A 14,085-nucleotide genomic window follows, 5' to 3' on the forward strand; every position below is an offset into this window, starting at 1 on the left:
TTGGGAAAGATAGGTGACACCATGGGGTCCACCCTTCCCCAGCCCCAAGAAACCTCACTGCAGGCTAACCATTGCAAGAAGACCCACAGAGACTCAGTCACATCAGCTCTCTAATTGCAACCTAGCTAGTTACCAGAATTTAATGTACATTTATGATGTGATAATATTTTGATGACCATGTTTATATTTTTAAAGTGCCTTTCTTCTAGGTGAGCTTTAAAGAATGTTCCACAGGGGCTCTTTAACTTTTTAATTATAAGTCAACAACTTAATAGTGAAATATAAACAGAAACCTCAAAAAGAAAAATCCACACAGCAAAAGAAACAATCAATAAAGCAAAAAGACAACTTACAAAATGGGAAAAAATGTTTTTTTTTTACATATATGGTTTATATATGTAAACCATATATCTAAAAAGGGGTTAATATCCAAAATATATAAAGAACTCATACAGCAAGAACAAAAAAAAAAAAAAGTAGCAAAACACACACACACACACAATTAAAAATGGGCAAACAACTTAAATAGATATGCTTCCAAAGAAGATATACAAATGGCCAACTGGTTTATAAAAAGATATTTAACATCACATCACTAAGGAAATGCAAATTAAATCCATACTGAGGTATCACTTCACAATTATTAGAACTGCCATCATCAAAAAGCCAAGATAACAAATGCTGGCAAGCATGTAGAGAAAAGGGAAATATTTTGCCTGGTTGATGGGATGTAAACTGGTACAGCCACTGTGGAGAACAGTACAGAGGAGTCTCAAAAAATTAAAAATAGACCTACCATATGATCTCAGCTTCCCTGGTGGCTCAGATGGTAAAGAATCTGCCTGCAATGCAGAAGACCCCAGTTCAATTCCTGGGTGGGGAAGATCCCATGGAGAAGGGATAGGCTACCCACTCCAGTATTCATGGGCTTCCCTGGTGGCTCAGACAGTAAAGAATCTGCCTGCAATGTGGAAGACCTGGGTTTGATCCTGGGTTGGGAAGATCCCCTGAAGGAAGGCTTGGCAACCCACTCCAGTATTCTTGCCTGGAGAATCCCCATGGACAGAGGTGCCTGGCAGGCTACAGTCCATATGGTTGCAAAGAGCTGGACGTGGCTGAGTGACTAAGCACAGCATATGATCCAGCAATTCTACTTCTGGGAGTATAACCCAATGAAATGAAAACACTGACTTAAAAAGGATATCTAGACCCCCATGTTCATAGCAACATTATTTACAATAGCCAAGACATGAAAGCAACCTAAGAGTCCATCAATGGATGAACAGATAAAGAAAATGTGACGTATATATATATATATATATATACACACACACACACACACACACACACACACACACATATGTGATGGTGGTTTAGTCACTAAGTCCTGTTCAACTCTTGTGACTCCATGGACTGTAACCTGCCAGGCTCCTCATCCAATCCCTAAACCAGGGACTGAACCTGGGTCTCCCGCATTGCAGATGGATACTTTACCAACTGACCTACCTAGGGAGCCCATATATATATATCACATTTATATATTTATTATGTATGTACAAAATAGAAAATTATTCAGCCATAGGAAAACAAGGAAATCCTGCCATTTCCACAACATGGATGAAACTTAAGGGCATTATACTAAGTGAAATAAGTCATACAAAGAAAGACATACTGTATGATCTCATCCACATGTGGAAACAAACAAACAAAAAAACCCACCAAACTCAGAAAAAGAGATCAGATTTATAGTTGCCAGAAGGGCAGGTGGAAGGCAGCTGGGCGGTGGAAGGCAGCTTGGAGAAAAGTGGTCAAAAGGTACAAACTTCCAGTTCTAAGATAAATAAGCACTAAGGATGTAATATACAACCTGATGCCTGGTGATACACAGGAAAGTAATTACGAGAGTAAATCTTAAGAGTGCTCATCATAAGAAAAAAATAATTTTTCTCTTTTTTATGCTTTTTCTATGTATTGTATCTACATGAGATGATGGATGCTAACTAAACCTATTGTGGCAATCATTTCATTATGAACAGAAGTCAAATCATTAAGCTGTACACCTCAAACTTACACAATTGTATATGTCAATAAAACCAGGGAAAGGAAAAGAAAAAAGGAAAATCCCAGCCTTCTTTACCACAAAATCTAAACTCGTATCAAGATATAATGATCCCTCCTTGCTTTAATATTGTCCTGATATAACTTTTCATCGTTGCTATCAATGTACTCATATTATTTTAAGATTTTGTTTACTTAACATCACAGAATCTAGATTTTTTCATGTCCCTACTTCATTTACATATTTTTTTAAAGTAATGTGATATTCAGTTTGTTAGCATACCAGATTATTTAAACAAATCACCATAGTTTGGTCACTCACACTGTTGTTCACTGAAAGAGAAAAGTCGTCTTTTTTTTTTTTTTTTTTTAAGAATCCATATGAGTAGCATTTATTCCCTAAAAGATGTTTACTACGATTCAGTTTATGGGTCAAACATTAAATGAGAAAAGTCTTAATAGGAATGTGATACTTATCTCCCGATATTTTGCTCATTCATTCATTCATTCATTCATGGAGCAAGATGAAGCAGAAAGATGAAAGGATCTTGAGCCCTTGGCAGCCTCTTACTGCTGTCTGTCATCTTTGCTCTGAACTGCCTATCACATAAATCCCTACTTCCAAAACCACAGTAGTCACGTTTCTGCCTCTTGTAGCTAGAAGCAATCCTAACTGATAGACCAGTGAAACATTTCTTTATGTCTGCACCGCCCTTCCTCCTTTGCTCCCACCTCTCTGCTTTCCAAATAAGCCCTGCACATCCATTCTTGATCCTATCCCCTGACCCCTGCTTCCTCGTAGATCCTGTTCATGTCTTTTCTTATCCGCACCGTCTATCTCTCCATCCATTCCAGCCCTTTATATCTACTAATGAACCTGTTAGGAGCTCCTTTCCCTCTACCTAGCTCACCCCCGGGTTAACTCTTCCTCTCCTTCCCTTCACCAGACTTCTTGACAGACTTGTCTACACCTACTCAGTGCTCAGTCTTGTTCAAGCTGACTTTCACCCCCACAGCTGTGGAACCAGCAATAAGCTCACCCACCGGCGACTTCCTAGTCAGCACATCACATGGCCTTTTCTCAGTCTCCATCCTTCTCCAGCTTTCTGAATGTGACACTTCTGATCACCTTTACCTCTTTCTTTCAAACTTTTTTTCAAATGGAAATATATTAAGTTTAGGGGGAAATTAGTTCAAATGATTGAGAAAATGAATATAGAGCTACACCGAACCATTTCCTTTCCTTTTCTAGATGCCTCTAAAATATAATAAGAATTTTTTAAAAACACAGTCACCCTACTGCCCCCAAAAAGGAATCATCCAAAGGATAGAGAGAATGAGAAAAGAAATAATTTGTGGCAGCCATGAGACTGCTCAGGCTTCCATTTATGGGAGTGTAATTGACTAAGGGACCCTGCTGCTGGGCTCTGAAAGTCACCTACAACCCATAGCTGAGTTTGGGCCAATGTCATGCTTCCCCGGGGCTGCTCCCTACTGATGACTGAGTATGGCAAGGAACGAAGGCAAAACCATTCCCAGAAGACACCAGACTCTTTCAAACGCCAACTTTGGCTCAAGGACCCCTGCCTGCCTTGCTGAACACCCTTGCATTGCACCACGGTCTGGGGTGCTCCAACCAGCCTTATTCCCTCCTCTCCTTCATTCTCATCTCAGTCTCATGCTCTCTTGGCCTTTTCTAACTCCCTTCCCATATTCTCTCAAAAGGGCAGTTCTCTAATAAAACCCTTGTACACTTGATATCACCTTGAAATCTGCCTCTTGGGAGACCAGACTATTACATAACTGCAAGTGAAAGATTTCAGAAAATATTTGGAAGATAACAAGCTGATGGAGGAGCAGGAGCTGATGTAAGCCGTGTGACCCATAAGCACAGTGGAATGGAAAGTTGATAGGCATTGAGCCAATTCCAGAAACAACTGGGACTTGGAGATGCAACTTATTGCAGAAGGCGGGGAGCAGGGTGCAATGTGGGGGTGGAAACAGCTTCATCCCATAAAAATCTGAATCCAGAGAGATCAGGCCACCATCTCCTCTCCCAGATCCTGCCCACCCTCCACAAGCTAAGCCAGGCCTAAACTCCTGGTCTGCAGCAAGTGTGCAATAACAAATACATGTTGTTTCAGGCTGCTTAGTTTGCGGTAATTTGTTACACAACAATAGATAATTAAAGCACACAGAAAATATAAAACAAAACACACAGCAATTATTTAGAAAGGAAGCAAATGCAAAAGCTGTGGATGGGGGAGGAATATGAGGAAGTATTAGATATTTTAACATTAGTTGTTTAAAGCCATTTGAATAATTTTAGCTGGAACATTACTTTGATGTAATCTTTTAAAGTAAAAACTTAAATGCATTAAAGGACCATTGAAGTAGGGGTTAATACCTGAGATGGTCTGACACTGGAACAGCCAGTCACAGCAGGGCCTGGAAGATGAAAGTCAGGAGCAGAGCTAGACGCTACTATAAAGTGAGGAGGCTTGGAGGTGGCACTCTAAGCTTGATAAAGAGGCAAGAGTTGGAGATTCCTTTAAAAACTAGGAATAAAACCACCCTACGACCCAGCAATCCCACTCCTAGGCACATACTCTGAGGAAACCAAAATGGAAAGAGACACATGTATCCCAACGTTCATTGCAGCACTATTTACAATAGCTAGAATATGGAAGCAACCTAGATGTCCATTGACAGATGAATGGATAAAGAAGTTGTGGTACATATACACAATGGATTATTACTCAGCCATAAAAGGAACGCATTTGAGTCAGTTCTAATGAAGTGGATGAACCTAGAACCTATTATACTGAGTGATGTGAGTCAGAAAGAGAAAGATAAATATCATATTCTAATGCATATATAGGGAATCTAGAAAAATGGTCCTGAAGAATTTACTTACAGGGCAATAATGGAGAAACAGACATAGAGAATAGACACATGGACATGGGGAGAGGGGAGGAGAGGGTGAGGTGTATGGAGGGAGTAACGTGGAAACTTACATTACCATATGTAACATAGATAGCCAGTGGGAATTTGCTATATGGCTCAGGAAACTCAAACAGGGGCTCGGTATTAACATAGAGGGGTGGGATGGGGAGGAAGATGGGAGGGAGGTTCAAAAGGGAGGAGATATATGTATACCTATGGCTGATTCATGTTGAGGTTTGACAGAAAACAGCAAAATTCTGTAAAGCAATTATCCTTCAGTAAAAAATAAATACATTAAAAAAAAAAAGATGCAGGAGTTGGCAGGAAGAGTTGGACACCAAACCAGTGATGAAGCTAGTGGGAGGGGAGGGGTAGGATGTTTACAGAGCTATCTTGGCCATGTGAGAACCATATAACACCAAGTGGTATCTGTACTTTGCTTTATGGATTACCAGTTATACCGTACATGATGTATTGAGCAGACTTACAGGTGTAGGATTGGGACAGATAATAACAATTGCTTTTCTCCTCAAAGGAACAGGAATACATTACTGGATTTACAATTCAAACATGACTTTGTAATCTGACTTTTTAACACATTCAACTTTCCTATGTCCCTCAAATTATTTTGTGACTGCACACTAACATTGCTTAAATGAATTATCATTTCTTTAAATCACTGTAATATTGCTGAATATTCAGGTTATTTCAAACGTGTAATGTAGAATTGACCATACTGAACATCTCCAGTCTTATGGCATTTTTAGTCTATTCAATTATTTCCTTGGAAAATCCTCAATTCTAGGCTCACTGGATTGAGGAACATATACATATGCCTAGATCAATATGCAGATGACACCACCCTGATGGCAGAAAGTGAATGACTAAGAGCCTCTTGATGAAAGTGAAAGAGGAGAGTGAAAAAGCTGGTTTAAAGCTCAACATTCAGAAAACTAAGATCATGGCATCTGGTCCCATTACTTCGTGGCAAATAGATGGGGAAACAGTGGAAACAGTGGCTGACTTTATTTTTCTGGGCTCCAAAATCACTACAGATGGTAATTGCAGCCATGAAATTAAAAGACGCTTACTCCTTGGAAGGAAAGCTATGACCAACCTAGACAGCATATTAAAAGGCAGAGACGTCACTTTGTCAACAAAGGTCCGTCTAGTCAAAGCTATGGTTTTTCCAGTGGTCATGTATGGATGTGAGAGTGGACTATAAAGAAAGCTGAGCGCCGAAGAATTGATGCTTTTGAACTGTGGTGTTGGAGAAGACTCTTGAGAGTCCCTTGGACTGCAAGGAGATCCAAATCCAACCAGTCCATCCTAAAGGAAATCAGTCCTGAATGTTCATTGGAAGGACTGATGTTGAAGCTGAAACTCCAATACTTTGGCCACCTGATGCAAAGAACTGGCTCATTTGAAAAGATCCTGATGCTGGGAAAGATTGACGGCAGGAGGAAAAGGGGACGACAGAGGATGAGATGGCTGGATGGCATCACCGACTCAATGGACATGGGTTTGGGTGAACTCCGGGAGTTGGTGATGGACAGGGAGGCCTGGTGTGCTGCGGTTCATGGGGTTGCAGAGTCGGCCACGACTGAGCAACTGAACTGAACTGAAGTGAGATGAGAATTACCATGTTGCTTTCCAAAAGGCTTAAACCATTTTAAATGCAGGAGTATATCTGTTTTACAGTTATTTCTCCATCATTTGGTGTTTCCTTTAACTGACCTTTCTCTTGACTAGTTTAGCAGAAATAAAGTCATGCACAGGATTTTCTTTGTTTTTTGGTATCTTTAAATTCAAGGTAGAAAGCCTCTCCCTTCATGTTTGTCTATAATTTGTCTCAGTCCCTGTATGGACCGCCTGTTCTCTGCGCCTGCATGGATCATCTGTTCTCTGCTGCAGAGCTGGCTCCAAGAGTGCCTTTGATTCCTCCTCCTTCCTGGTAGGGATCCCACCATGCTATCCTGAGCCCACCGCTTTTTTCTTCCAGCAATCTCTCCCAGGGTTTCACTAATTACTCTGGAGCAATGTTTCTCAGAGAGTAGAACAAGGTCCCTTCTCCCAAAAAAGCCACTTGAGACACCTTCAAAGCACACATTTCCTGGCCTGATGCCAAACGCACAGAAGCAGAAGCTCCCTGATTCTGCCTTTTAAGCAACTTCTCAGAAGTGATTCTGAAACGGACAACCACTGATGTAGGACACCCAAATTTCTCTCTCCCGTTTCAGCATTTTCTTTGCTCTGCACCAGTGCGGTTCAGTGGCCTCCTGGGTCTCTCCAGCCTGATGTGGCCTCAAACTCCGCACATCCTAATAGCACTGCTCGTCTGCAGCCTGGCTCTTCTCTCACAGGCACCCTCCGCAGATCAGCTCCCGCTGTATTCCCTTTTGATGAAAACAGAACCACCACTCTTCCAGTCTTGGGCCCCACGTGCACAGTTCAAAACTGACGGCCATTTCCAAACTATTCTTTGAAGGTGATTCTTCTTTGGATAAAGGCCTGGGAGACCCTAGGGTAATGACTGGCCTTTCTGTTTGTCTGCATGCCACATCATGTTCAGAAAGCATAACTCAATGTGACAGATAGCAGCAGCAGGCAGACAGATGGGGTGGCTCTCTGTGCATCTCTAAGAGAGCTGCATCCTAGGAAGCGCTCTCTCAGTGAGCCTGCCAGCCCATCACCATGCCCGCCCAGGACAGGATGTGAGCAGAGGCATGAGAGAAGAGGGCCACCTCCTCCACACAGAGCAGCTGGGAGCAAAACAGAGGTTTTCTTCACCCTCCAGCCCTGATCTCTGTGTTTTAAGTGCATCTGAAGGCAGATCAGAGTCCGGGTTCTTGACACAGCTCTGATGGGAAGAAGCTTTCTGCGAACTCTTCCCTCTCTGCTAGCGAAGTGTATCTACCCCCTACACTCTCCATAAAAGAGTAGTCTTGAAAATTAATAATTCAGGTGAAGATACAATCAAATCAATATGCTCTCACCCTGTGCTGTGTTTTCATTTTTAAAAGAGGCCTGGGGAAGGTGATGCTTAACCTAAAATAATACATTGATATCAGTGGGATTTCTAGACCTTGAGTATCCACATCAAAGGGAGAAGAGGGATCCAGGCAACCTTGCCTTTCACCACCAAAGCCGCACGTTAGTAGGCCCTATCCATCCTAATGTCAGCTCTGGCTTCTAGTTCAGTGAAGGGATTCTTTGCCATGAAAGTCAGGTGCCTGAACATTTCTGAATAAATCAGTTTTCTCAACCTGTTTTCCCAAATCTACATTCTCAAAATATGTTCCACAGTCACTGGGCCATATACTATGACCCTCTTGGAGATTTAGAATGCATGTTAGAAGTTCTGAGAAACTGTCTAGCAAAGAACCTTATTTAACTTTTTAATCCAATTTTTACCAAATTTCTTGAACTTTGACACATTTCCCCTAAATATTTCCAAGGAGCATTGCAGGCAACTAGTATCCTATAGTACACAATTTGATTATTTCTACGTCTGCTTTCAAAAAATCAAATCCTGTTTCCTTGTGGATTTATTTCATCATCTCAGAAAGTTTTCTCTCCTTCCTTATATAGACTCTAGCTAATATTTAAGATTGAAATTTAATTCCTAAACCAAGGTCACAATTTGCTAGGAGGCATTGCCTAAAATGCAAAGAATGCTTTGTGAATTCTTTAGCCAAATGCAGCTTCTCTAGAAATAATAATGTGGTTCTATGTCACTACCACTTTGTTCACTCATTCATCATTCATTCATTTGGTCACTTACTCACTCACTCCACTCATTTATTCCCAGAAGCCCTGTGATAAGTTCTGCCAGTGTAAAGGGGGGAAATTCACTGGTGTTTGTGATGAGTCCTATGACAGATATAAAAAGAGAAAAGTCCTATTTCTTTCCCAACTGAGAAAGGGTGGTGGAAGCGTGCAGTTCAAATAAAGGTCATGGCAAGGCTGACAGTGGAGATTAGGAATTTTGACTGCAAATGAGAGAGATGCTATTTCAATTAGCTTTTAAGCAAAAGAGGGGATGTGTTGGCTTATTACACTGGCAAGTCCAACGGAGGTGCTAGCCTCAGGTCCGCTTGCCCCATCTGTCTTTCATCTCTGTTTTTCTCTCTGCAGCTTGAGTCATGGCTAGAAAAGACAGGCTTTTGCCAAGAGACAAGAAAAATAGCAGTTCTCAATTTATTCAGTCTTCCAGCAACATAATCATAAAAGCAAGGCCCCTTCTCTCACTCTCGCTCTCTCTCTGTCTGTTAGCTCCGGAGAAGGATTCTCATGTCCCAGATCAGCCTTCACCCTCTATTTCCAGATCCATCACTAGGACCAGGGCCCAGGTGCTCATCAGCCTGTAGTTCTGAGTTCGTCTCAAGGAACGCCAGGGCCACCCGGGAGGTGACAAACAGCTGACCACATCTCTGTTTTCACACCACACAGGCAGTGATGAAGTTTCTGAGCAAGCGACAAAGAGGTTGCACAAAGCTTCAGAGTATAACTTTCAGGGGTCACCTTTTAACATTTTCATTGTTTTGATTTTCATCTCAAGTAGCAAGGGTGGACAACTCACAGACACCGTTCTATATTTTTTCTTTTCTTACGCATTTTTTTTCCTTCCTCTGCCCTTACATTCACCTTTCTTCTGAGGAAAAGGTTAACACCACTGCTTTTAAGAGGAAGAAGTACAAGTTATGGTACTAATGGGTGTGTGTTCAAAAGTCACAAAATCTTGCCTATTCTACCTGAGGTGTTTTGGGGTTTTTCGTTTTTTGGGTTTTTGGTGGTTTTTTTTTTTGCTGACTTCTTCCAACTCCAGTGTCTTAGTATGACATTAAGTGCTGTTGAGTTAATCTAGTAAGACATGGAGAAAAACAGGGTCCATGATCTTCTAAAATTGCTCACTTTCACCAAAAAAGAAAACACTTAAACCGATTGCTACTTAAAAGGAAAAAATCTTCAGCATTACAACGAATTGAGCAGTTTTGCGCACATGCACTCACACACAGACAATACTATTTGCATGCATGTTATACCAGGTTTCTTTAACAATGCATCACAATTCTTAGGCTTCACTCAGAGTTCTTAGTAAAGATTCTTGAACTTTGTCTTCTCTAGCAATTCTAGAATTTCCATTTTGGAGTTTCATGAATTGTGCTGTGGGGACTCCATGCATCAAAATTACATAATGTGCTTGTTAAAATGCAGACTCCAGGCCCCAGTCTATACCAATAGATTCAGAATCTTTTTAGATAGTGTACCAGGGACCTTTGTTTTTAAAACTTCCCAAATGTACTTCTGTACTTCTGCACATTATGAGAAGTTCTGTTATCGTTCTGGAGAGCTTTACTAGGATTTCTGAGTTGTAGTGTCAGATATTTTTATATCTCTAAGATAGAATTAAAATGCTTATGAATTTCATGAACTTTAGTTTGTCAGCAAAATATAATTAGCAATCCTTGTGGGTCATGCTCTTTTGAAGTTCTATGACAAAAGTAACTATGAGCAGAGTTATATGACACAGAAGTCCTTCAGATTTAAAAATATTCACTCTAAATAGGTCACATATTAATGAGCAGGACAGGTAAATTCCATTGTAACAAACTTTCACGATTACAGCAAACAATTCCACAAGATTTTGTTATAATAAGTACATTGCAAGAACTAATGTGATGATTAAGATTCAACTGAAATTAATCAGAGATAGAAACATTCTATGAAAACTCGTTATAGTTGTGAGTTTTCTTTCAAATAAACAATTGCACCTCTTCACAAACAGGATTGTATTTCCAATCCAAGACAAGCAATAAGAAGTCAGTGTACACAATCCAACTCCTTCCACCACCAGTACAGAGTGCTAACCGCAGTCTTTGCGCTTCAAAGCTGGAAGAGACTTTGGGACTGTGAACTCCAACCCCTTCTCCTACAGAGGAGGAAGTCCAAGATGAGTGAGACCAAGTCACACTAGTGATGACACTAGTCACACTCCTACAGATGAGTGAGACCAAGACACACTAGTGATGACAGTCAGGATATCCTGACCGCCAAAGACTTCTCCTACTGGAATGCAAGAAGTCCCAAGGATATCCAAGCACAGAATCAAATGACTCTTCATGGGTGGGTGGGTGGGAACAGCTGTTCATTTTACATAACAGATGTGCTTTGAAGTAAAAAAAGAGAAAAAGCCACATAAAACATAAGACTTGAAACAAATGCCACTTGGCCACCTTGAGTTATTCATTTCTTCTCTCCTTAATTCAGGCTACATGGTGGAAACCTTTGAAAAATCCAGTGCTACCCCAACTCCCTTACCAAAATCTGGCAAATTAGAAGCGAGGAAATGTGATCTCAAAGTAGTCATCAGTTCATGCATGCTTGCTAAGTCGTTTCAGTCATTCTGACTCTGTGTGACTCTGTAGACTATAGCCTGTCAGGCTCCCCTGTCCATGGGATTTCCCAGGCAAGAATACTGGAGTGGGTTGCCATGCCCTCCTCCAAGGGATCTTCCCAACTCAGGGATCAAACCCACATCTCTTTCATCTCCTGCATTGCCAGGCAGGTTCTTTACCACTAGGGTCTCCTGGGAAGCCCCAGACATGAGCATACTTTGTACTTACCAGAGAGATCCATAATGGTTGAGAATTAATCAAGCAAGTCTGTTAAGTTCATCTCAGATTATCTACTAAACATCTACTATAGATTTGTGCTTGGGTTTCATTTATTCATTCTGTTATTCAACAGATACATACTGAGCAGCACCTACTAGGAGCTAGAAACTATGACACGTCCTAACAATACTAAGATGAATAGTCAGGGGGAAGCAAAACTAAAGCAATACGTGTTATTGTTGTTGTTGTTTAGTCACTAAGTCATATCTGACTCTTTTGTGACCCCATGGACTGTAGTTCACCAGGTTCTCTGTCCATGGGATTTCCCAGGCAAGCATATTGGAGTGGGTTGCCATTTCCTTTCTCCAGGGGATCTTACAGAGTGTTATATTATGGGCTATAAGATCAAGGGCTATGGGTACAAGTACTCAGCTAGGTTGGGTTCAAGAAGGTGTTATGGTAGAAATGACTTCGGGCTGAATTTTGAAGGACAGCCAGAAGTTTACCTAATAGAATATGGAAAAGGAAGAGAAAAGCATTCCAGGTAAATGAATAGCATATACAGTAGTATGAAAGGGTGAGGAGATCAGGTAAGCAGTAAAAGAGAGGGACCCAATATTATAGACAGAAGCTTTGTTTTTTCATGCCATCCAGCACAATGTGAACAAAGCCAAACGATTTTTTTTAATTAAAAAAAAAAAAAATCTACCTTCCCCAGGCAAGAGACTCACAAGAGATGCAGATTAGTGACTTAGCCAGTCTGACCTTCAGAGTTAGCTTCAAGTCAGAAAGAACTCCGTTTTTTATTTCCTGTCTGTAGTCTTAGACATCTTCCCAGCTCTCAAAGTCTACCTCTTTTCAGAGTCCAGAGTCCTAGGAAAGAGAAAAGGTCAAGGGTTCTAATGATGAAATTAAATAGGGGAAATTTTACATCATGGCAGTTAACCATAAAATGTCTCCTTTCCCAGTCCTTGGTATGCAGATCATACACTTAATTTTCTTTATTGGCAAGATAAAGTAGGTGATAGACATGAGTTCAAACACGTTTCCACCACTTAAGAGATGTGTGACTTCAAGGAAGTCACGTCACCTCTCAGGACATCATTTTGCTCGTTGCAAACACCCTTCCTGCTTATGGTGAAACTTAGCCATGATGTGAGGAAGAGAGTCTGTCACAGGGTCTAGCCTATCCTGGGCCTCCCACTGGGGCAGCTTCTGTTCATTATTATAGCCGTTTCATTCATTCAGCAAATCTTTACTGAGGAATTTCCGTGTAGAAACCAGAAATATAAAATAAACCCAAACTGGACTTCACAATCTATAGAGAAGATAGAGAACACACTCAAATGCCTATACTATAAGGAGGAAAGTGGTTACTACTGAGAGAAATACAGAGACATTACTGGCCATGTTGGGAGGACACAGATTAACCATAGGGTGAGGGAGTTGGTGGGAGAAAAGGGGAACGGATTTGGGGGCTGAGAATGAAAGACAGGAGGAGGAGCGTCTGAGCTGGGCACTTTCTCCGCTTCTGAGGTGGACAGAGCTGGTATGGACTATCAGTGTGCTCCTCTCACAGATGAAATGAGAGGTTCTCCCTGGACTTCACACACAGTTACCGCAGAGCCAGGAGAATTCAGAACTCGGTCCTCTTTCCTTATCCAAAGCATTCACCATTTCCACATGCTGCCTCCCGTACCTAGGGCCACTTGCAGACGGACAGGATGGGCCAGGGAACAGAGCAGAAAGGAGGTGATGGAGTCCCTCTGGCCACCGTCGCGAGTCGAGGGGGCGGGGGGCCGGGGCGGGCCGGCGTGGGAGGAGGGAGGGCAGGCCAGGGGGCGGGGAGAGGGGCGCGGGCCGCACTTGTTGGGGCGGCGGCCCGCCCTGCGGCAGGAGCCCGCGCTCAGGCTCCGGGCCATGGGACGGCCGTCCCTCGCGCTGCGGCTGCTGCTGGCGCTGCTGCTGCTGCCGCCAGCGCCGTTGCTCCGGGCGCTGCGCCCGGCGCCCTGCCCGGAGCCCTGCAGCTGCCCGCCCGACGGCGCCCTGCGCTGCCCCGGCCCGCGGGCCGGCCTCAGCCGACTGTGAGTACGCGGCGCCCCCGCCCAGGCACCCTCCGGCCGCCTGGCCTCCCTGCTCTTTGACCCCCTTTACCTGGATGCTTGGATAAAGACGCGGTGCCTGTCGCGCTCCACCACCTCTCAGGGTGATGAGAACCCCAAGCTTGGGAGCTGTCCTTGCCACCCTCTCCCGCGCCTGGACCCGTGCACCCTCCAGCCCCTGGCGGCCCCAGACCCACTCTTTCACCCTGGTTGGGACAGTGGCCAGGGACGTGGAGCTGCCCACAGGCCACATGGGAAGGCCTCTCCCTGCAACTGCTGAAAGGGGACGGGGCGTCAGACATGAGAAGTCTTGCGTGGTCTTTGAGCCTTGGGCCAGCCAGGCTGGCGAAGGTTCCTGTGAG

At 42.9% G+C, this 14,085-nt stretch overlaps 1 protein-coding gene across 1 annotated transcript in view; it reads left to right on the top strand.

Annotated features, from left to right (window-relative positions):
* Positions 1-13,541: 13,541 nt before the first annotated feature.
* LHCGR (luteinizing hormone/choriogonadotropin receptor) overlaps positions 13,542-14,085 on the top strand; it is a 59,053-nt gene continuing 58,509 nt past the window's right edge. Inside the window, exon 1 of the mRNA XM_068974184.1 lies at positions 13,542-13,705. Within this exon, the coding sequence (XP_068830285.1) occupies positions 13,542-13,705 (164 nt within the window). The remainder of the gene's footprint in view (positions 13,706-14,085) is intronic.

This window comes from Capricornis sumatraensis, chromosome 1 (assembly GCF_032405125.1).
Source record: "Capricornis sumatraensis isolate serow.1 chromosome 1, serow.2, whole genome shotgun sequence".
NCBI lineage: Eukaryota > Metazoa > Chordata > Mammalia > Artiodactyla > Bovidae > Capricornis > Capricornis sumatraensis.